At 38.4% G+C, this 25517-nt stretch overlaps 2 protein-coding genes across 5 annotated transcripts in view; both read right to left on the bottom strand.

The window, feature by feature from the left end:
* Window positions 1-4078, bottom strand: part of LOC100566534 (histone-arginine methyltransferase CARM1) — a 66527-nt gene extending 62449 nt beyond the window's left edge. Inside the window, exon 1 of the mRNA XM_008103330.3 lies at window positions 3710-4078. Within this exon, the coding sequence (XP_008101537.1) occupies window positions 3710-3857 (148 nt within the window). The 5' untranslated portion in view covers window positions 3858-4078. The remainder of the gene's footprint in view (window positions 1-3709) is intronic.
* Window positions 4079-16534: 12456 nt separating this feature from the next.
* Window positions 16535-25517, bottom strand: part of rfx3 (regulatory factor X3) — a 174269-nt gene continuing 165286 nt past the window's right edge. For all 4 annotated transcript variants that reach the window (XM_062971958.1, XM_003216489.4, XM_062971955.1 and 1 more), the window contains one exon: window positions 16535-25379. In XM_062971958.1, the coding sequence (XP_062828028.1) occupies window positions 25138-25379 (242 nt within the window). In that variant the 3' untranslated portion in view covers window positions 16535-25137. The remainder of the gene's footprint in view (window positions 25380-25517) is intronic.

Here is a 25517-nt window from a genome sequence, read left to right as displayed (position 1 = left end):
ATGTCACTGGGCACATGCTTTCATTAGATCTTATTAAGTAATATGTATAGGGCATCCTGTATTTATAACATTACAAGCTTCCTAGGGTAATATCCTTGAACACTGCCATATTTCAAACCCCTGTTACATAGCTATGAGCAGGAGCCCCCAATAGCACAGTGGATTAAACCCTTGTGCCAGCAGGACTGCTGACTTGAAGGTTGCCGGTTCAAATCCAACCTGGGGAGAGCGCAGATGAGCTCTCTCTATGGGCTCCAGCTCCATGCGGGAGCATGAGATAAGCCTCCCACAAGGATGGTAAAAACATCAAAACATCTGTGCATCCCCTGGGCAATGGCCTTGCATACAGTCAATTCTCTCACACCAGAAGCGACTTGTAATTTCTCAAGTCGCTCCTGACACGAAAAAAATAGCTATAAGCATCCTTATATCTATTTCAGCAAATGATTAGCCTGGAACAGCTACCTGGAGGTTACACCACAGCCTCTTCTTCATCCATTACAAACTTTTGGGTTTTTTTTTTTAAAAAAAATCCCTCCCTAGCCTCCGTCCAGCTATCAGGGGTCCTATTAAAACAATGGTGCTGACAGGGCCTTGTATATGTTATCCCATCAAAACAGAGATCTTAAATATGATCCTATTTGGATCCAGTGCACCTGCTAAGAGAATTCATTAGTGGTCAAGTCTGTTCATATCTCAATGTTGATAGAAACTGAGGTATTATAATATTTTGTTAACATTTGAGTAGGCATTTTGGCTGGCATTAGTCTGTCCCAGTAAAACACACAAGCACAGATGCACATACAATACAAAAAGCTACATATTATACTCTATAGGTTATATTTAGTACTCCATAAGTACGTTCCCAGGCCTCAAAGTTGGCAGCCAAATTAAGTTTCATTTGTAACACTCCGCTTCAACTTGGCTCAACCCATAAGGCTCACCCCATTTAGCCCCCAAATTAACCTCTTTGTATAATGTCAAATTCTATTTGAGAGATTATGAACAGTAGACCTACACAATAATTTCAACCTGTCTAAACAATAAAACACTTAGTACTAAGGGGAAAGCCAAAAACAAAATTTGGAAAAACTAATACAACCCCCTGTTGTTGCATGCCTTCAAGTCATTTGTGACTTAGGGTTGCCCTAATGTGAACCTGTCAAGGAGTTTTCTGGGGCTGAGTGTGTGACCTGAAGAATGCTGCATGAGTTTTCATGGCTCAGTCGGGAACTGAATTCTGATTTACGGGGTTATAGACCAGCTCAAAAACCAAGTACAAACGTATTTTGAGAGTTCTGGTAACCTTCAACTGACCACAGTCCAGAGTAAAGAAAACCCCTAGACAGAAAAATACAAACAGACCACCACCTGGATTATGCAACATAAATATGCCCCAGGTACAAACAACAGTATTGCTGTTTTCACTTCCAGGGAGTCTTTCCAACAACAGGTTGACTAGTTAACATGTCAAATTAGCAAATGATAAAACCATAGACCAGACATGGGCAAACTTTGACCCTCCAGGTGTTTTGGACTTCAACTCCCGGAATTCCTAACAGCCTGTTGATAGGAATTGTGAGAGTTGAAGTCCAAAACACCCGGAGGGTCAAGTTTGCCCATGCCTGCTATAGACCCAGTTCACCGTTCGTAGAGGGCGCTTCTTGTCATTTTCCCTGTCTTTCTACATTGGGCAGTCCTATGTATCCACATATTCAACTATTTAAATATTTTTGAAATTCCAAAAAGCAAATTTGATTCTGCTATTTTAGATAAGGGACACCTTTTCACTATGTCATTATAAATAATGGGACCTGAGTATCCACGGATTTATATAAATAATGGAATTGACTATGCATTGTATTGAATTCAGTGCATGCAAAGCTGTGCTCACAATATTTCCTTCCAATCTTCTGTTGTTGATATTCTGTTTGTACAGTTATTGGCTGCAGCTGCATAGGAGAAAACTGCTAGGGTGCCATATTAACATGAAAACAATCAGGTTGAGGACTCTAACTTGCAACTACCCTCCCTTCTTGTGAAGGGGGAGGCATCTACACTGTAGAATAAATGCAGTTTGACACCACTTCAACTGCCATAGTTCAATGCTATGGAATCTAGGGAGTCATAGTTTGGAGATGCACAAGCACTCTTTGGCAGAGAAGGCTGAGAGATCAGATGAAACTACAATTCCCACGAACCGTAGCAGTTAAAATGGGGCCAAACTGCATTGATTCTACAGTATAGATACACCCTGAAACAGCATTTTAAGTATCAAAGCCCAAATGGGAATTGTACAGTACGAGCTGCCCAGGACTGTAACCTGGACGAAGATCTCTGGATGCTGTGTTCAGTTTACGTGCTGCAGACTTGCAAGCAGGAACACGCAGAGCACTAAATAAACAGTGACGGCCAATCCTCACTCCACCCCCCCCCCCTTTCAGCTTATAACAGTCATCTGAAATTTGGGGATCTAAATGTGAAAACACCAAGGAGGCTTTCTTCTGCCCAAGGCAGGTGGCATGGAAGAACATTCATGAGAAGTCACCCATTATCATTACAGCTCAGATATGGAAGGCCAGCTTAAGGGACCACCAGGTGCTGTATATTTCAGAAGGAAGATGGCAAAACCACCTCTGAGTACTCCTTGCCTAAGAAAACCCTGTGAAATTCATGGGCTCGCCGTAAGTCAACAGATAACTCGGAAGTCACACAAACACACATGCCCCTATGGATTCAATGTAAGCCACAAGGCAGCTTTCCACACTTAAGCCTTTAATGGAACAATCCAAGGAAATTCAACACAGGCGATCAATACAAGGGGTAAGAAGGAACAAAATGAAATGCCCTGCTTTGCAAAGCCCTAGGCCTTGAATCTTCCTTCCAGGGGAAGGCCAAAATGGATCTGAAGATGCCGGGTAGAGAAAATAAAATCATAATCCAAAACGAATCACAACCGTAATAACAACAAACCACATAAAGTCTTTTCTTGTCAACCTCCAGTGAGACTCAGGCCCCCTCCACACAGGTGAATAAAATCCCACATTATCTGCTTTGAACTGGAATATATGGCTGTGTGGACTCAGATAACTCAGTTCAAAGCAGATATTATGGGATTATCCGTCTTGATATTCTGGGTTATATGGCTGTGTGGAAGGGAAGGCTATAGACAGAGTGAAACTCCAACTCCCATTATTCCCTAGCATTGCGCCAATGGGAGTTAAAGTGGTGTCAAACAGCATCCATTCGAACAGTGTAGAATGATGCAACCTGCAATGAAAACAGTGTTAAACTGTGGAATAAATGCAGTTTGACACCACTTTCACTCCCATGCCTCAATTGTAGAGACTCATGGGAGTTATAGTACTGCCAGGTAGTCCTTAAGGATGAATGCACTTGAACTGCTCTGGATCCATCCATACTACAACGCAGGTATGGGCTAACTTTGGCCCTCCAGGTGTTTTGGACTTCAGCTCCCACCATACCTAACAGCCTTTGGACTACAGCTCCCAGAAGCCCCCAGCCTGCATTCGCAGGCTGGGGGCTTCTGGGAACTGTAGTCCAAAGGCTGTTAGGCATGGTGGGAGTGAAGTCCAAAACACCTGGAGGGCCAAAGTTTGCCTATGCCTGTTCCACAGGGCAGTTCAAGCGCCTTTCGCTGCACGGTGCAGAACCCTCAGGCAGCAACCCAAGGCTGGGTGTACTTCACCGTCGGTGGCGGCGACCTCGGCGCTGCCCTCCTCGCGGGGCTGGAGCTGCAGGCGGAGCGGCGCCTTCTGGTCGGAGCGGGGCGGCCCGCACAGGAGCTGCTCTTCGCTGAGCAGGGCCAGCTTCACGCTGTACTGAGGCGGCGCCATGGGCCCGCAGGACGAAGGCAGCCCTCGCCGCTAAGGCGCCCCCGAGCACTGGCTGGGCTTCCCCGAAGAGCCCGCTCTCCATCTGAGGCGCGCTGGCATTGGCTTCCTCTTTCCCGCTTCCTTTCTCCTCCTCTCTTCCCCACCGCCCCCCCCCTTCCTCTCTACTTGGGCCTTCCCTGTGAAAATATTTTCAAGCTCGAGGGACTGGCGGACGAGCGCACGCACGGCTGGAAAAGGGGGGGAGCGCATCCGTTTGTGGAAGTGCGCAGCGACACCTACCGACCACTGTAGGAACAACACTCGCTCCCGGCAGTGAAGACTAGTGATGTCACTAGGGGGTGAAAACAGTAGAGTCTCACTTATCTTACTTATCCAACATAAACGGGCCAGCAGAATGTTGGATAAGCGAATATGTTGGATAATAAGGAGAGATGAAGGAGAAACCTATTAAACATCAAATTAGGTTATGATTTTACAAATTAAGCACCAATACGTCATGTTATACAACAAATTTGACAGAAAAGGTAGTTCAATATGCTGTAATGCTATGTAGTAATTACTGTATTTACGAATTTAGCACCAAAATATCACGATTTATTGAAAACATTGACTACAAAAATGCGTTGGATAATCCAGAACATCGGATAAGCGAATGTTGGATAAGTGAGACTCTACTGTATTATCATCATCATCACTAGAACTTGGGCCACAAATATCTGCCTGTGACTAATAATAATAATAGTAATAATAATAACTCATGACCATTTATCACTCACTGCACCCTCGCAGTGATGTTGACCAGCTATATCTGCCTAGAAGATCAGGGGGCAGAGGACTCTTACAAGTCAAACAAGCAGTCAAAGAAGAAGAACATGCCCTGGCAGAATATGTAAAGCAAAGTGAAGAACCTGCTTTGATTGAAGTCAAAAATCAGAAACTCCTCAAAGCACAGCAGACAAATAATCAGTACAAGAAAACCGCACTACAAACTAGATCTGACAGCTGGCACAACAAAACATTGCATGGAAAGTTCCTTGACAAAATTGAAGGAAAAGCTGATAAGGAGAAGACCTGGCTATGGCTCACGAATGGGACACTGAGGAAGGAGACATTATTTTATTTATTTATTTACAGCATTTATATTACGCCCTTCTCACCCCGAAGGGGACTCAGGGCGGATTACAATGAACACATATATGGCAAACATTCAATGCGTTTTAACATAGAACAAAAACAGACAAACATAGGCTCCAAGCGGGCCTCGAACTCATGACCTCCTGGTCAGAGTGATTCATTGCAGTGATTCATTGCAGCTGCTCTCCAGCCTGCGCCACAGCCCGAGCCCAGGAGCAAGCCATCCGAACAAATGCAATTAAGGCCAAGATCGAAAAATCAGCTGATGACCCAAAATGCAGACTGTGCAAGGAAGCTGACAAAACCATTGATCATATCCTCAGCTGCTGTAAGAAAATTGCACAGACAGACTACAAACAGAGGCACAACTATGTGGCCCAAATGATTCATTGGAACTTATGCCTCAAGTACCACCTCCCAGCAGGAAAGAACTGGTGGGATCACAAACCTGCAAAAGTATTGGAAAATGAGCACGCTGTGATGACTCATGGGCCATGTAGTCCCGTTCCTAGCGCTGTTGAGACAGATGAAGAGGAAAACTTGGTTTTTCCACCGTTTCAGCCAGAATTGGAACTTTCCCAGCCAGAATTGGAGCCCTTGCACCTGCAGGAGGTTTGCCTTCCAGAAATCTGCCAAACAAGCCCTGAGTCAGAATCTCCCCCATTTTCTCGCCGTAGTTATTATCAACAACAAAAAGGAGTTCAACAGGCTAATCGCAGAAGCCTGAGAATCGCAGCCAGGCATTCAGCTGATTAAGACTGCTTTCATGAGAACCTTTAGGGAGTCATGCATCTGGATACAGAGATTGACTTTCGGTTCTGGTTCCCCAGAGAAGTGTTCTTTGGTGGGAAAACGAGACCCTATTTAGGTTCCTTGCCCCGTAGGAATCTTGCGGAGTCAATTCGTCAGCTACCGGAGTAGGTTGTGTGTGGACAGCGCTACTCCCGTTTCCAAGCCTTCGTTCCTGTTTCCAGCCTTGTTTTGCTTCGCGGACCTTGCCTTGCTACCTAGGACTCAGCCTTGCTTTCCAGGACCTTGCCTTGCTTCCCGGACCTTGCCAAGTATTTACCACGGATCTTGTCCCTGTTCCTCGTTCCTTGTTGCCTTGAATCAAGCTTTGTGTACCAAGAATCAAGCTATTTCCTTGCCTTGCCTAAGTTTCATGGACTAAAGGACCTTGTCATCTCCCCTCACTTTGCTTGGCAAAGTGAGTGTTTCGGTTACTGGATTACAACTTTGGACCTTACTATTTCATATTGGACATTGTTTTCCTGGACTATATTTGACCTTTCCTGAAAGGTCATCTTCTGAACTATATTCTACACTTATTTTTATTGCCTTTACTTATTTCCTTAATAAAGATATTAGATAGATTCTGGCCTCTGTGTATGGTTATTGGTGCTCTGCAGCCTGGGTCGTGACACACGCAAAGATACTGTTTGACTTTTGAATCCAGACTGACAAAGTTCTGGAACACAACACACCAGACATTACAGTTGTGGAAAAGAAAAAGGTTTGGATCATTGATGTTGCCATCCCAGATGACAGCTGCATTGACGAAAAACAACAGGAAAAACTCAGCCGCTATCAGGACCTCAAGATTGAACTTCAAAGACTCTGGCAGAAACCAGTGCAGGTGGTCCCGGTGGTGATGGGCACATTGGGTGCCATGCCAAAAGATCTCAGCCGGCATTTGGAAACAATAGATATTGACAAAATTATGATCTGCCAACTGCAAAAGGCCACCCTGCTGGGATCTACGCGCATCATCCAAAAATACATCACACAGTCCTAGACACTTGGGAAGTGTTAGACTTGTGATTTTGTGAAACGAAATCCAGCATATCTATCTTGTTTGCTGTGTCATACTACTACTACTACTACTACTACTACTGCTACTAATAATAATAATAATAATAATAATAATAATAATAATAATAAAGAAAGGGAAAATGACTCACAGCAAGGGCATAGAGATGCCAAATGGACAAACCATCTAGTGTAATCAGCCTGAAGCCTATAAATATCTGGGCATACTACAGTTGGAAAATATCAAGCATGGGCATGTGAAAAATGTGGTCAGCAAAGAATATATCCAAAGAGTCAGAAAAGTTTTGAAGAGCAAATTAAATGGCGGAAATACGATCAAGACTCTCAACACCTGGATCATCCCCGTCATTAGATCCACTGCTGGAATTGTGAACTGGACACAAGCTGAGCTAGATAATCTGAACAGAAAGACAACAAAACTGATGACAATCCACTACTCATTACAACCGAGTAGTGATGTCGACAGACTTTACCTGCCCAGAAAATCAGGAGGTAGAGGGCTTTTGCAAGTGAAACAAACGGTAGAAGAAGAGAAACATGCCCTGGCAGATTATATGAAAGGCAGTCAAGAACCAACATGGAGGGAAGTCAACAGTACTAAACTGCTTCAAATGCAAAAGACAAAGAGTGAATATTGTAAAAACACAATCCAGAGCAGAAGTGAAAACTGGCGAAAGAAAGATCTCCATGGGCAGTTCCTGGGAAAAATCGAGAGCCAAATTGACAAAGAAAAAACATGGCTGTGGCTCACAAATGGAACTTTGAAAAAGGAGACGGAGGGCCTGATTCTGGCAGCCCAAGAACAAGCCATTAGAACCAATGCCATCAAAGCCAAAATTGAAAAGTCGACGACAGATCCCAAATGTAGACTCTGCAAGGAAGCAGACGAAACAATAGATCACATCCTCAGCTGCTGCAAGAAGATCGCACAGACAGACTACAAGCAGAGGCATAACACCGTTGCTCAAATGATTCATTGGAACTTGTGCCACAAATACCATCTGCCTGCGACAAAGAACTGGTGGGATCACAAGCTGGAAAAAGTTACAGAGAATGAGCATGTCAAGCTACTCTGGGACTTCCGAATTCAGACAGACAGGGTTTTGGAGCACAATACTCCTGACTTCATGATCGTGTTAAAAGACAAAGTATGGATTGTCGATGTCGCAATCCCAGGTGACGGGAGGATTGAGGAGAAACAACTGGAAAAGTTGACACGATATGAGGATTTAAAGATCGAACTACAAAGACTCTGGCACAAGCCAGTCAAGGTGGTCCCAGTGGTGATCGGCACACTGGGTACAGTGCCTAAAGGCGGCCAGTTCACGACCGGGACAGCCTCCTTAGCATCCAGTGGAAAGGAGTAATAGAGTTGGATGTCATCTGCGTACAGATGACATTGAACTCCAAAACTCCAGATGAGCGAACTGAACGGCTTCATGGAGATGTTAAACAACATGGGGGACAATGCTGAGCCCTATGGGACACCACAGGACAATAGTTGCAGGGCCGAGCAGGTATCCCCAGCAACATCTTTTGGGTGCGATCCTCCAGGAAGGACTGGAGCCACATCCCAGGGTTCCTTTCTCTCTTCATTGGTGTGGAATTTACATGACCCCAACCACTGCCTCTCCCTACTTTTCTATGGCACACAGCAACTGAACATACTAGAGCAGTGGTTCTCAATCTGTGGGTCTCCAGATGTTTTGGCCTTTAATTCCCAGAAATCCTAACAGCTGGTAAACTGGCTGAGATTCCTGGGAGTTGTAGGCCAAAACACCTGGGGACTCACAGGTTGAGAACCACTGCTCTAAAGAACACAAAGCAGATTTGTGTAAATTACCTAAAACAGCCACTAGGTGGCATTCAGAAACCTTTTGGGATTTTTCAGGATCCCAACACTGAACTACGAGGACCCCACTTGGGGTTGGGACCCACAGTTTAAGAAGCAGTGCTCTAGAGTGCTACTCTTTACATTTTTTTTAATAAAAAGTAACAGTAATTATGTAGTTTTAAAAAATGCCACCATCCAATTATTGCCTCTAAAATGTAAGAAGCTACTGGTAACACCACCACTTTGACAAAATATTTTTCCTTAACTGGGAAGATTATAAAATCAGGTGCTGAAATAAAATTGATATCATTCTGAGCATTTTTATTTTTACAATTCTTGAAAATATTTTAGCAGTTTAGGTAGAAAGAGGAGAATATCTTACTGAAAGGGAAATTATCACTCATGGGTTTATCTTAGAAAAGTATCAATAGTTGCTGTTATATGGATATTAAAATGCCTACTTTGGACATGTGATTTTTTTGTTAGTAAAAAATTCCAGTTCTGCAGAGGTCAATAATGAGCTCCTGAAATAATTAGCTTTACAATATTCAGCATTTATCATTGGGCATCATCCTGAAAAAAAACTTTCATATAGATTTTTAAAAAAATGTTACAATTCAAATAAAATGTAATTCACAAGACAGATTATGGCAAGATTGGCGATGAAATCCCTCAAATGCAAGCATCATTTTCTAAATTTCACTGTCAATTTTTTTATTTAAATTAACCAATTTTCATTTCTAATATAAGGATGGCTTCCTTCCAAGTTTCTTTTAGTGTTTCTCTCGTCTTTAATGTAAATGATATTGATATCATTGTCCAGAAGGTGTCACTATTTTATTTTTAAATATGTCATCACGTATTATTTCAAGTAGGAGCAATTTTAAAGCAAAACAAAAACCTGCTCACTGACCAATTTTAGAACTAGATAGTGAGCTTTCAGATCAGAAAGGTCATTGACATTATGAATAATGCTGAAAAATTAAGATGCCAAACTGCCTTAATTAGTGACTACCGATGCAGCATTTTTCCAATAATGAATTTAGATTCTAGTCTTCATGAGACTAGAATCTAAAAACCATTAGGGAAAATCTAATATAAAATGTACAGACTACTAGTGTTAATGGCCTCATGATACTAAAAAGCTTTTAAAAAGGATATACTGTACACATTCTGTATTTATAATCAATGTGAAAGTTTAATAGCTATCTAACAAATACATATATGGCAATATCAACTTGTATCCTGCATTTTTATGGTAAGATGCTATTTTTTAAAACAGTTTTGTATTGAGAGATTGTCACCCAAATAAAATACCTTAATGCTGTGTGACAGTTTATTGTTGGGAATTCTGGTGCCATGTCCCTTAGGACAAAAGGTTCAGGGTAAGAATAGCTGACTATGTCATTGCTGTGGAAAGTTTCATGGAGTTGGTTGTTTTAATGTCATCCTTGGAATGAGGTGAGTATACAGAGCTGTTTTGATATAAATGCCATATAGGCATTAGATGTGTATAAGAACTAGAAAGGAGGGGACTCACAACTTACAATAATACGGAGATCTAATAAGCTTGTCACCTTCCTACCCATTCAGCAGATAATTTCCTCACATCATGGTTCCCTAGTGTTATTGTGTCCAGAAACTTCTGGACTGATAGTTCTGGTTATGCAGACGATCTCATATAATCTCAGTACAGTATGACTCCCATATCAATGGGACTAGTACCTGCTATTTAATTCATACACATCCAAAGGACAATGTTTTCTCTAGGCATCTTAGGTCCTCTGGTGCGATTCTGTGGCATACTTCTAGCAGACGTTTATTGCTATTTATTTATTTATTTATTTATTTCATGCGTTTATATCCCGTCCTTCTCAGCCTGCCCAGGGGGGCGGGGGGACTCTGGGTGGCCTCACAACTAGCAGTCATTAGATGCCAAAAACAGTTATAAAACAATTACAATTAAAAATAGATAATAAAAACATCAATTATAAAAACATTTAAAATTACACAAGTGTTGTGGTTCAGTCTGATGATGATGAAAGAGGATTTGGGGAACAGCAGTTTGTTCTAGGAAATGTGGAGCCGCAGTTTGTCCCAGGGAATGTTGTTGACTCAGAAAGGCAGGTGGATTCGGGAGCCGAGGATGGCTTGGGAAAACAGACGGAAGGGAATGTGGAAAGTTCTCAGTTGAGCAAAGATAAGGATGACCTTCTACAGTAGTCTGAGAATTGTCAACAGAGCTCAGATGGTAGTGAGGGGAATGAATGCTTGTTAGACAGGGATTCCAGGTTAAAGTTGAGATCAGGCCTCCGCCGCAGTGTGAGAATTGCAGGCAGACATGGAGAAAAGCGTGCACAGGAATGTGTTTATGTCTTGCAAGGAGGGTTAAAAGAGATGTAATTTGGGAAAGATTCCAGTCAGAGCAACCTTGCTTTTGGAGAATCAGCTCTTTCCTTGTTTTCAGTTCAAGCCTTGTCTCATGCCTAGAATCTGTGTCTGGATTACTTTTGAAGCTCATGTATTCATGTTACCTTGGATTTACTGTGCTATTTTTGGGATTTTGGAATAATATCTACGAAATCATTGAACTGTGTTTAAGGATTGCACTTGCAATTGGTTTTTACTTATTTTTCTGCTTTCTAATAAGTTTTGCTATCTTTCTTCAATAAACTGAAAAGACTCAAGCCTGCTGTGGTGGAGTTTGTGTGTTGGAGCAAGGTGAACCTGTGCTGAGGTGCAACAAGTTCAAGTCATAATCCGGGGTCTGCCATTATCAGTCACATAAATTGTTCTTATTATTATTGCTGCGTTTGCTGCTCGAATGCCTGATCCCACAACCATGTTTTACGTTTTTTCCAAAAGGACAGGAGGGAGGGGACCGACCTGATTTCATTAGGGAGTTCCACAGATAGGGGGCCACCACTGAGAAGGCCCTATCTCTCGTCCCTACCAATCACGCTTGCGAGGGTGGTGGGGTCGAGATCAGGGCCTCTCCCGATGAGCTTAGCATCCAAGTGGATCATAGAGTTGACTGTAGAGTCATGCTGGAGGATCTAGAAATAAATTGCTAGAGAACAATTGCATTGTATACTTCTGCTAGGAGTCAGTAAGTTTCATTATTATCTGTGTTTCTGTGATGACTCATGGGCCATGTAGTCCCGTTCCTAGTGCTGTTGTGAATGATGAAGAGGAAAACTTGGGTTTTCCACCATTTCAGCCAGAAAAGGAACTATCCCAGCCAGAAATTGAGCCTTTGCACCTGCAGGAGGCTTGTCTTCCAGAAATCTGCCAAACAAGCCCTGAGTCGAGTTCTCCCCCTTTTTCGCGCCGTAATTATTATCTCCAGCAAAAAGGAGTGCAACAAGCTAATCGCAGGAGTTTGAGAATTGCAGCAAAGCATTCAGATGATTAAGCCTGCTGCCATGAGAAATTTTAGGGAGTCATACATCTGGACACAGAGATTGACTTTCGTTTCTGATTCCCCAGAGAAGTGTTCTCTGGTGGGAAAACGAGGCCTATTTAGGTTCCTTGCTCCCGAAGGAATCTTGCGGAGTCAATTCGTCAGCTACCGGAGCAGCGTGTGTGGACAGCTACTCCTGTTTTCAAGCCTTTGTTCCTGTTCCAAGCCTTCGTTCTCAGCCTTGTTTTCTCCCCGGATCTTGCCTTGTTTTCCGGACCTCGCCAAGTAATTACCACGGATCTTGTTCTTGCTCCTCGTTTCCTTGTTGCCTTGAATCAAGCTTTGTGTGCCAAGAATCAAGTTATTTCCTAGCCTTGCTCAAGTTCATGGACTAAAGGACCTTGTCATCTCCCCTCACTTGCTTGGCAAGTGAGTGTTTCGGTTATTGGATTACAACTTTGGACCTTAATATTTCATATTGGACATTGCTTTTTTGGACTAATTTTGACCTTTCCTGAAAGGTCTACTTCTGGACTATTTCCTATACTTGTTTTTATTAACTTTATATATTTCCTTAATAAAGATATTAGATAGATTCTGGCCTCTGTGTATGGTTATTGGTGCTCTGCAGCCTGGGTCGTGACAGTTTCCATGTTTCCATGGTAAATCCAAGAATGTATCCCCCATGTATATGGAGGTCATGCTATATAAACCTATACATAAGGCCTGTCTTGTTAGGCTCAATGACAAAATATAAGAAACTTTGAAATAATGCTCTATGGATTGTGTAAGTCAACAAACATAATTCAATGGGATTGCCTGTTTAGTAATACCCAAAACTACTTGTCACCTAGCATATCTAGCTTTGATTATTTCTCATTATCATGTTGACAAGGAAATACCCATTTCATGATAAATAGCAGATATGGAAGCATGAAACAAAACCAGGGCATTTAGAAATAAAGACTCCACACAGATCAAATAATGTGGAATAAAGTTTCTATCTTATGCCTGATTGGACATGGCAGATTTCTATCTCACTACATTGTGACTTAAGCATGCAAACTGAAAATATGGTTACAATGCTGGGTATATCGCAAATATTGTCATAATTTTTATATATACAGTATTTCTGGAAAGGATACATAATGATATGAATGGATACGAAGGCATAGGTCATCTAAGAGGACCTATATAGCACTTTTGTTATAGGTACTGTATTATATTACTCATGTTATGAATTAGGATGAATCGCTACCAGATCTGTAGTAATTGTCACAATCCCAGAAGTAGGACAAATCTCATGCTTGAAAATGCAAATGTATGTATTTATGAGGATAACGAACAGAATGGTAATTACATCATTGCAACTTTATTCAAAAATACCAAGGATTATGATGGTTGCCACACATTTTACTTCTTCAGGAACTAAGCATAGCTCGCCATATGTCATGGGAATTGAGGTATTTTGATCACTTGGACCAGTAGAATTATGACAAAAAGTGAACAGACCAATGTTATGAATCAATAGGTGGTCTTAAGCCAGTAGCTTCTCCAATTATGCTGTCATGACTTGGGTTGAACAATATGTAAGAAATGTTTAGAAAGTTGGTGATGGGCTTCAAAGGAGTTCACAAAAGAGTAAACATACCACTTCAATTCAGTACATGTTTACCTGGGAGTAAACTCCACTGAAAATAATGGGACTCACTTCTAAATGGCAAGTACAGATCTATGCTGTGTTTCCTTTGTTACCATTTTAAGAATGAAACCAAGTCAGACTTATACTTTGGATAACCTTTAATGATTTTAGACATTAGTACATTAGATATTCCTAAATTTTACATTTAAAAAACTAGAATATGAATTGTATGATGAACAGATTCTTCACTTCTACTGTGGTTCTGTTTAGTATATTCATATACTAAACAGATACAGCTGGAAGACTTCAGCTTGTGAGAACTTTGAGGTCCAACCACTGGAAACAGATACAAAATAGTTACTAGAAGGTAACAACATGTTCTTGGAATTGAGGGACAAGGGTGCTTCTGATCATAACTCGCTTCAGTAGAATAAAAAATGGGATTCAGACATGCTTGGTGATCCACTTGACATCATTCAGAAAATTAATCAGTAGATATAACTTCTGCCCAATCGTATGCTAAGGAGAACTGATGCATCATTCTACTAGAGGTGCTAGGAAATTTTAAACTCTTCAAATGTATAGTCCATTAATAAATATGTGCCGCAATTGTATAGTGTTTCTCTGGTTTAAGTATTTTATCTGTCACTTATAACAGTGACTAACACATATATGTATACATATACATAGACAGTTTGTGGAAGATTGCTCAACTATTTTATTATTGCTCTTATTTTGCTATAACCATTTTAGATTTCTCACAGCACTTAATGAAGTATCCCTGCGGAACATATTCCAATTTACTCTCAACGTGATGGAAATACATTGCTAAAAGCAGCAAAATATACCATGGGTAATATTCAATGGTGCTTTCTCTGTAATGAAATGTACATGGCTATCATTAATGCTTTTTTCTCCCAGTTTCACTTGCTCCTATCCTGCTCTTGAGAGGAGATACTCTGAAGCAGAAATAAAGACGATACAATGCAAAAGTCTGGCTTTATGATTGGTTGCAGACTGTAGTCCCCAAGAATACATCCACAAGAATGAAATAACCATATCAACATTAAGCCTTAGTTTGTAGTATAGTTAAGACATACTTTGAACATACATCAGGATGTTTTGAGCCCAAGTCATCTGAACATCAATATTAACAGCACAATCATAAATGCCCATTTAAAAATTAAAAGGAATTCAATGACACTTTCCAAAATATTTTTCGAAAATATAAGCTTGCCTAAGAGCTGCTGGCTTTTAAACTATTTCTAACTAATGTTTTTGTTACCATTTGCACTTATTTTTTTACGGACCTTTATGACTATACATTTTTTTCTTTAGCAGAAATTCGCCATGAACTTCATTTTTCCAGGAAGACGTGTCGCAGTACTGCTTAGTGGATTGTTTCATTCTTCTGCAGATAAAAGGTCTTTGAGGTAACAAAAAAAGCTTCTCAAAGCTGGAAAATGCCCCTTGCACATCAACACACCTTAAATTGTAGACAGGACTGTAAGTAGAGCTTACACTGATTTATTTTATTACTGCTTGTATAAAGGTTAGAAAAAGTTAGAAAATGACACAGGAAACATTTAGCTATATCATAAGATCTATGGTTCTCACATTGATTGCTCCTCAAATGTTTAATTTTAAAATCAATTCAGGAAACACTAGAGTGCAGGTGCTGATTCTTTAGTTTTAAAAAAATCCTGTACACTTACCTGGAAGTAAGCTTCATTGAACACAGCAACACATATTTCTGGTTAGCACTGAATAGTCATGCTGCACTGTATGAGTCTTTGTCAGATCGTGCACTGAACAGATGGAGGGTTGGATTACATCCAGAGTGAGAAACCTCAGGCTTTCTAGATCTCTGCTTCTTAAACTGTGGGTCCAAACCCCAACTACAGTCTCCTTGGCTCAATGTTTTGAGTCACAAAAAAATGGTTCCTGAAGGCCACCTAATGGCTGTTTTAGATATCTACATGAATCAGTTAGCAACAACGTGCTGTGTTTACAGTGAATTCTGCAGAAAATGTTTCAACTATACTTCATATAAAGAAAAATCAGTCTCTTTATCAAGCTTTGCAAATGCTGATTTATTATAATTAAATGTTTTATTTTTATACCTATTTCATGTCATGTTAAAATCCTCAGACAGAAAGGAGTCACAATTGAAAAACGTTTAAGAAGCCCTGCTCTAGATGACATTGGAACCCAGCTCTCATAAAATGTAGCCAACATGGTCATAGTCAGGGATGGCGGAAATTGCAATTTAATATCTGGAGCTAGCTGTTTCCTGCCCTTGAGACTAAATCATCTCCAATATCTTTTCTAGGATTATAACAAAAGTAAAATGGCACCTAGATAGAATCTAGAACCATCCTATTTCCTAGTGGGCCATCAACTTTATCATAGCTGACATTATTGATAATCGAGATCAGCTTTTAAATTTTCCTTTCCTAATAACCTCTCTGTGATTTAAATTGGTTGCAATAACTGTTTTTGTCAAGCAAGGAGGCATACATAAAATATTTCTATGCACAAGTTGAAATGAGAAGTACAGCTATGCTCTTCTAACATATTGTACTTACTTATAAAATGGATCTTTGTTATAGCAAAAATGAACCTCCAAACATTCTCTCTGTTCATGCAGGGCATGTATGGTGTTAAATTTCCTTTTCTAGTGCTGTTCTATTAATGGTATGCTTTTGCTAAATAACATAAAGCAAAAGAAACCTCAAGATAACCTTTCCCTTCCAAAGATATCTTCAAGCATATATGATGTTACCATTTTCTAAAATATGATCCTGCTTGTAAAAATGGAAACATCTCAAATATATTTGTAACAAGAAAACAAATTTATTGATTTTAAAAGACAAGACACAATTTTGTTTTGAAAAACACAAGAAAGCTAGCCTGAGTTCAAGTCTGAAATATTCAGAAAAATCCTACTATCTTTAGTATGTTCCAGTCATTTGTTTAAACAACACACTAAAAGTTAATATATATTTTTATAATTATAAAAGTTCCCCAGTTATTGTACAGTACACAATACAAATTGCCCACAAACTATTATTTAGCTCCTGCCAATTTTGAGAGGACATGATATACTAAAAGATTTAGCATTTTCACAAAAATCACATCAGGAAATACGTATTTACAAAATCAAATACATTATACAAAACCCATCACGTTATTCTGTAAAGATGTTTTCTTTAAATAATTAAAAAGTATATTCAACTGTAATCCAAAAACTGGAAAAGAACATTACATTATCTCACACATACAATCTACAAAAAGTTGCTTACCTCATTTACATTATATAGTCAGTCAATCGGAAAATATAAGGATCCAATCAATATGTTCTACTCGTGTTTCCTGCATTTCTGTGCTTGTGGGACTGAAAAGTATGATCTGCCACTTACCAAGTGAAATTCAAATGATGGCACTTAAAAAATACAAACTATAAAATGAAATAAAAATGATTTAATGAAAAATATGAAAGCTCTGAGTGATAGTAAGGTTACTTCCTGGTAAGAACTAATATTACCCCAATTAACAGGCACAATTTCCCAGGTATTTGTTTTAAAGGCACACAAAAGTTTATATATATATCTATTTAATAACATCACTAGTTTATACTGGGAAAAAAATCTTAAAATGGGAAAATTAATGAGTAAAAGGAAAAAAACCTGCTTTGGTTAAATGTTAATTTTCGACAAATTTATACTGACAATTATTTGGTTACTCTGAAGCTATAAACAGAACTTAAAAATCAGTTTCTCAAAGCTGCCTGGGATTGTATACTACAACTGGACAACAAAACGTTGTTCGGAAATAGACAGCTTCTCTAAATACTAAACAAGATTCTTATTAATGTAAATCATTTTAGATTTTAGTCTGTACCTTATGTGACAAATTTTCTTTGCTGTTTTAGAGTAATAGTCTTCACTGTTGTGGACAAGCCATGCAGTTACATGTCACTTATCTCTTATAGAAAAAAAATAATCTTTATTCACATAGTTTTCAAAAGCTATTTTTTAAACTGGTCATTAAGGGCAGTTAAGTAATCCTGATACAGTGCAATGTTATCTCAGCAGACAAATAGCCCCAAGTGGCCACAACTATCCCTAATGTTTGCTGTTATAGATAACACTAAATTCATTATACTGAATGGAAGTGTGATACTTACTTTGATGGTTCATTCTTGGATGGCAGAGCGAGCAATCCAGTGACTCAATACATTTTTTTAAATTTTGCATAATCAGGTGGCACACAGGGAATACCTTATGAGTCAGTGGATTGCTTCTCTGTGCCATCCAGAGAATTAGAATCACACTAGCTATTCAAATTAAACTTCATTTGTTTCCCTGGTTTCAAATAAGTATGGTAGAGAAGGATGGCTCAAGCTGGAACGGGTCGAATATCCCTTATCTGGAATTCCAAAATCCAAAATGATCCAAAGTCCACTGAGATAGTATCACCTTTGCTTTCTGATGGTTCAATGTATGCAAATGTTGTTTCATGCAGAAAATTATTTTAAAATATTGTGTGTAAAATTATCTCCAGTCTATGTGTTAATATGAAACATACATTAATTTCATGTTTAGAGTTGTTCCTGTCTCCTAGAGATGTACATATATGAAAATACCAGTATTCCAAAATCTGGGGGGGGGGGGGGGAATCAGACAAGGGATGTGTCAGTCTCTACTGGGCAAAAGAAAGGCATTGCCCCCAAAGCAAAAAAGCCTCCTTCAGTCCTCACATTTCTAGCATTGCAGAGAATGAACACCAAAAATTGTTCACACCAAGAACTGCAATATTTGCTGTGTGCTTGCATTTTTATGTTAACCTTTGCCTGCTCCTTTTCTCTGAATGTCTAAACATGTACTGTATTTTGAAATGCTCAAATGAAATTTTACATTACTACAATGCTAGAAATGTGGGGAGCATAGGAAAATTTAATCTGGGGAACAGAATTATTATACGGGCACTGTGTCATGATTTTGCCCTCCCTCCATTAGGCTTCACAAAATAATGACATGCATTTGAATTTATTTGCCATGTGATTTGTATGGGAGGCTGATTGGCACCAGTGGTTGATGGCCTGCACTTGGAATGAGGCTAATGGGATACTCAAGTGCTTGGTATTTATTTACTTGTATCTTGTGGCTTGTTATATGACAGATAGGTAGAATTTAACAAATACATTCTTACCAAGTATAACTCAGGGCTTCCAATCTTAACATAATAATTTATTTTTAAGAAATGAAAAATAAACACCAAGAGATAAGGAAGTAAAAATCAAATAAAGAAAAATAATTTTGAAAACATGGTGGGTTATTAAAAAAACCTAGACAGTCACTTTGTAAGTGGCTTTAACTATTAAGTAAAATTGGTAACGTAAACTCAGTTCTACTGGCACATAAAATCACTAGCAGCAATGATCAAGGCATGCAAACTGAGAACCATTTACAGTAAATTATTATGAATCATAAATTCAAAAACCCTTTGAGTATTGCATTAATTTTTAATTATACATTAATTTGAACAGCTTGCCAAAAGATTTTTTACATATAAAATGATATACTAATGGCTAGCCTTTCACCACTCCAGGTGTCTTTCAGAATAAACATAACAGCAGCTGAGACTACACATTGATACTGCTAGAAATAATAAAGTAGAATTTGTAGTATATGTAGAGCAGGTGTGTGCAGCTTGGGTTAACCAAGCCAAAGCAGGTCAACAGCTCTATGTTGTGAACTGCTTGTAGGTATGTGGTTGCCTGAGACAGGCAAAATAACCCAGATTTGTCAGATCTCCAGAGGCCAATGTAGTGGGGGCATTAGTGTCCAAACTGGAGGGTCATAGATTTGAAATAGAGAACATGTTTGTTTCACGTTTACTGTTATGTTTTTAAGAAATGATCCATTGATATATCATATGCTCCCTATTTCTGAATTAAGACTACAGTATCATAAATTTTGGATTCCTATAAAATATACCAATATGCATTCAGTACCTAACTAGTAAAGAGATTAACTAGCTTAGACAAGGTAAAGTGCAGCCTTCCAGATGCTGTTGGACTACAACTCCAATCATTCCTCACTAATGTCTATGCTCATTCAGGCTGATGAGAATTGCAACCTTGCAATACCCAGAAAGCTACACTTTCCCCTGCCAGATGCAATGATTCATGGAAAGTGGTCAAACTATGTGGAATTAGAGGTTTCTTTGAATTACATAGGTGCTCAGGAATCGAGACACTTCTAGTTTAAAAAAGTGCCTTGCCTTTAAAAAAGATAGTAGTTGCAGCTGAAAATACAAAGATACCTCCTGAGTACACTTAGTTCCTCTCCCTGCTTCAAAAACTGCATGTCAACTGGATTGTAGTCACAGTAATGCCCTGTGTGTGCCTGTTTATAGACACGGTACTAAATATAATTTAACTCCAAAAGTTCTATAAAATTCAGATTTCTGAAATACAATTCCTATTTACAGATTTTCCTTACTAAACTAGCAAGATTTTCCTAATCTGATATAAATTTGTTTTTTTTTATTAAATATCTACGTGTAAAACACCCTCCCACCAAAAAAACATAACCCTTTTAAGATAATTTTCAGCTCAGGTTTCTTGTATCAAATAACTGGCAAAAAGAGTAGGAATACTAGTTTCTGTAGGCAGTATAAATATACGGCAGTTATTCTAACTGTATTAAACCTATAATCAGATGTCTGCTTCAAATTCAAGTATTTAATCTGGAGAATCATTGTCAACAAAGCTAGAACTTACATGTTCAAAATGTCCTTTATGCACAGGCCTGGCATATTTCACATTTACATGCAGACTGTGTAAAATAAGATTTAAAATAAAAAGTTTTGCTGGGCTTCAGGGTCATTAGGTTAATTTGGATTAAGAAAACAATCTTCCCCCTCTCGGTTCCTAGGTTTTCTTTGCTACGCTCTGTACATGTAGGCTGTTTTGTTTTTATTTGGAGCGGGGCAGGGGAGTGGACACTATGCTTTCATAATCCTGCCAGTGGTTTTTTTTTCACTCTTATTCATACCAGACGCTTTAACTTTACAATGCTCAAAGGGTTAATGCAAGGCATTACCATAAAAATAATTTTCTAACATTAGAACTAATCATTTATGATTCTGTTCCAGTTTTCTTTAGTCACTAAACAAGCAATCTAGCAACAGTACTAGAATTCCCTTTCCTTTTAACCATATAGAAAGAAGTTGACATGTAATGCAGGAATAAGAGCCCAATTTTCATGAACTGGGAGAGCTCATGAATCAGTCTTACATTTTCTGAAATTAGTATTATGTGTATTAAAAAGGGGGGTTTCCCCTGAAAGTAATCCTTTCATAATTTAATTCCATGAATGAAATTGGGTTGAGTCAATCTGACTAATTTGTTTCCTTGCCGATTTTCTTGTGAAAATTATGAAGTGATTTAATGCTTTACCAAGAATAATTTCAAAAGATTGTTTCCAATTATTACAAATACCTCGTTTTAAATTAAATACATTGTCTGTTGTTCTGTACATTCCTGAAAGACGGTACTATCAGTACTGTTTCAAATATTATCACCCATGGCAAACCAAATGCAGTAACATTGCACATCTGTAATGTTTCAAAAAGGTGATAGATGTCTAACATAGTGTTGTAATTCCAAGTTGTAATACAAAAATAGTCACAAAGCAAAGCATTTTGACTAAGGAATACAAATATTTGTTACTTTAAAGTGACAGCACCAACTATTTTGCATTCTTGTGGAGCTTATGAAAACCGGGCCCTGCAACTGATAAGAAATTTCAGTAGTATCATCTATTGATCACTAGATTATTTATTTAAAAGCCAAAAAGTCTTCATTTTAAAAAGTATTATTCTTTAAAATAATCTCTAAAGACAAATGACTCACAAATCCAAGGTCAGTCTCCTGCAGTGTCCCCAAAAGTGCTTCAAATAAGTAAGTAATCTCAGTGCTGCATATCCATGTAATGTATGTTTTATATATTTTATGCTGTAAAGTAGTTGAATAGTTTGCTTTAAGTTCATACCAAGCATTCGAAGTGTTAGATGATCTGGCTAGAGATTCTGAACCCCAAAGTCTGGAACTTCTAGTGCACTGCCAAAATCATATAAGAACTACAATAGGAAGAGCCATGGTATATGCACTGATTGCTAGATACATGCACAGGAGTCTATGAATCCAAACCCTTGCATGTCAACTTTTTGAAAATGTTGGTAAGAAATTGTATAAGTATATAGGCACAAGAAGTGTAGTCTCAGAATGTTATCTAAGTAATGTGGCCTACTTGTTATGCTGAAGAACCTCTGGAGAAAATGCAGGCAGTGAGCCCATACAAATGGTTCACAAAATAATCTATTCCACGTTGTTCGCAATAAATAAAACTAAAGACAGAAATGATTAACGCTCATAAAATCAAGTGATAAGTCTACCATGTAGTAGCTAGATGAACACAAATTACTTTTAGTTTTTATTAATAATTATTGGAGCATTTTTCATTGCATTTCTGACAATATCTAGCTGCAAAGATCCATCATATAGGCATGGTTGCATTGTAGACCAGAATATAACTTTTTTTATCTGAGCAAGAGATAAGGTACAATGATGATCTTTTTGGCACATTAAATACAGTGATCAACTGGAGAAGGGGAAGGTGAATCCAAGATTTACAAGGCCTGTCTCTCTCTCTCTCTCTCTCTCTCTCTCTAAAAATTTGCATCATTCTCATTTCTCTGTATGAATAAAGTTCAATATTCAAAAAGAAAAGAACACTGATGAAAAAAGGTACAAGTTTGCAATAGGAAAAGAATCATACTAGTAAATAAACTACATCTAATCCACAACATCCTTATTAGACTTTTAAAAAACTATGCTGAAAAGTGTTTCTTTGTTATATAAGTGTAAACATTTCATAAAACACAATGAGAAGTAACTATCACAGCTTGCTTTTTTTAAAAATAATTGATGAGTAGTGCAGACGTGATGGATTTTGTTTGTGTGTGTGTGTGTGGGGGGGGGGAGAATAAGAACACATTTAAATAATAGAGTGAACCAAATCTTAATGGAACATCTGAGAATACGTTTAACGAAATGGCAGAAATTACTAGACCTAAACCTAGCTTAGCCCACACTGCTGGCAGGCATCAGATTCTGCAACTCTCAAGCAAATCTTAAAGCTTAGTCTAGAAACAGAAATGTTTAAATTTTGAAAAAATAAATCTTTAGAAATTTTTGAAATATGAAAAACCTAGGATCAAACCTGTGTGCCATATATATATATACCAATAATTCCGCCTGCTGGTCAATCATTTGGTAACTGTAACCTTACAGATCATCTTTCAGACAAATGACAGACAAGGCGTCTACTATTTTACAGAGGCCTTGCAACTCTGTAATTTTTCTTTGTGCTTTCCTTCATTTTTGGTTTGTTTTGATCAGGCTAAGGAAATTCAGGAATTCTTAAAACCAAATGTTTAACCCATTATACCTGTAACAAGTCAGTTAGAATAGAAAGAAAACAACATATAGTATGATTTAACAGTTAAATAAAATAGCAGATTGACACCCCCCCCCCCATCGTATGCACAATTGAAACTATATGCTGCTTTACAATTCTGCTTACTTTTTTAAAAATTAAAAGTAGATAAGGGTTTAGAAATATATATATATATAAATTCTTGTTTGAGACTTGGCTAACCTATTCTGTTGACTTCTGACATTGTTAAAGCTAGTTTTGTTTTCACCCACTCCCCGCACCCAACCAAGAAAATCTGATTAGTAATAAAGTGAAATCCAGCTATAAATAAGAAAGAAATAGGCCGTCACTCTAAGAGGGATAGTATATATAATTAAAAAAATCTTGATTTCTGAAAACTATGTAACCTGCCCTTCCTGTTTTGGGAATTTGAGGGTGAGGGGAGAAAGAAAGAAGACAGGCACACTTTGTTGAATCAATGTAAGAGTTATTAACAAGAAAAATCTTAGCTTCAGTTCTGTTTAAGGCACCATGTAATAGCCGAGGTACAATGATCCCTGATGTACATTCTTAAATGGCAATGGTCCGTCTAGCCACCTACTCAAATTCTACGCAATTGGGAAATAAGTACAAGTGACATGTGCCAGTTTCACTGCCTTTTAAACATTTTTGTATAAAATGAAATCCACTTAAGAACCAGGAATTATTTTGAGCAAAATTACAATGCAGGTTGCTACATTCCTTGCATCCTATAAACTATCTTTAACAAGAGCAGCAGATTGAACTATCATGAGGAAAAGGACATGGAATTTTTTAAAAGTCATCTGAAAGGAATGGTTTCCTGCATATTCAGTTCAGGAGAAATAGCAGGTACACTTAGAAAAGAATAAATCAAGATACTTTAAAAAACTTCAGTATTAAATATCTGTAGTTTTACTGAAGAGTAGAAAGCATCTTGGTAGTGGTCCCATTTGTGTGAGTGATGCATAATCCACCAAGCACTATTGTAACAAAACCTCCATGCATTTAAAGGTGGTTTGACTCTTGGTTCGAATCCAAATGCGGTTTATGTGAATATTGTGCATGCTTTATTAAAAAGAAAGGAGGTTGCACAGAATAATTCATTTGGGCAGACTATGCTTGAAATCAGTAGTTTTAAAAAGAGATGACTTAGTATGCAAAAAAAACTAAAACTTTTTTTAAAAGGAAGCTTGCACTGTCTATAATGGTGTCATCTGTACATTTATTAAGCACACATTACCACATGCTATCAGAGCTTTTGTTTTTCCTGCAACCATGAGTCACTCTTCCTCTGAGAAAGACATCAGACTATGTTCTCTAGCATTATAATAAATTTTCAGTATATCCCCTGAACACTCTGAAATGTATCAAAATAGTATCTTCCAGTTCTCTCCAAAGAAAGCTGCTTTTTAGGAACAGTTTAATGCAGCCACTGTCAAGTGAGCATGCCTCCAGTGTAAATCAAAAAGGAAAATTCTTGATATTTCAGAGTGCAATTAATTAAAAACCCTATTTATACGAAATCACCATGACTAACAGTTAACATTAAAATATTTTGTAAAAACTGTGAAAAAATTAAATTACTTCTAATTATAAAGAGGACAAAAAACATTAACATTTAAGCTTCGCAAAAATGCTTCTTGACTCTTGAAACTAAGAAAACTCTATATTAAGCGGCCAGTGTAAAATGATTGTATTTACCGTTTCCCCCCCCCAAAAAAGAGACCTGGCAAAATACATACACCCATTCCATTTCACAACTCCAGTAAAAGTAATGTTCAAGCACAGATAAAATTTGACAACAGTCAGCTTTCAGACTTCTTTTTTGCATCCCTTCCCTCCCCCATGATAAGCCCAACATCAACAGGGCTAATATATTCTGGGGGAAAAAAGAGCTTTAATTTTTGTTAGACTGCAGTATATGTATTTCCAGTAGTACTGCACTGTCTGATAGTTTGAGTAGCTGTAACAATGTGCTCATTGTGAAGAGGGCTCAGGAGGTTCTGCTGTACTCCACTCTCCAGGACGACTGGCTGGAGGCAGCCCACCTGAAAGGCCTGGCTAATTTCAGTCTTCTCCCTTTTTGCTTGTGGCTCCCCAGCTTCATCCAATTCTTCATCTATTTCACTGTCAACCTCACTGCCTTCATCTGCACAGATAAAACCACAAGTGAATCTTGTAATCTGAAACATCCATGTGAGATGCACAAATCAATAATAATAATAATAATAATAATAATAATAATAATAATAATAATAATAATAATAATCCCACCATATTTACTTGA

The sequence above is a fragment of the Anolis carolinensis genome, chromosome 2 (assembly GCF_035594765.1).
Source record: "Anolis carolinensis isolate JA03-04 chromosome 2, rAnoCar3.1.pri, whole genome shotgun sequence".
Lineage (NCBI taxonomy): Eukaryota > Metazoa > Chordata > Lepidosauria > Squamata > Dactyloidae > Anolis > Anolis carolinensis.
The sequence above is the reverse complement of the archived record's forward strand: the minus strand, read 5'-3'. Positions and strand labels throughout refer to the sequence as shown.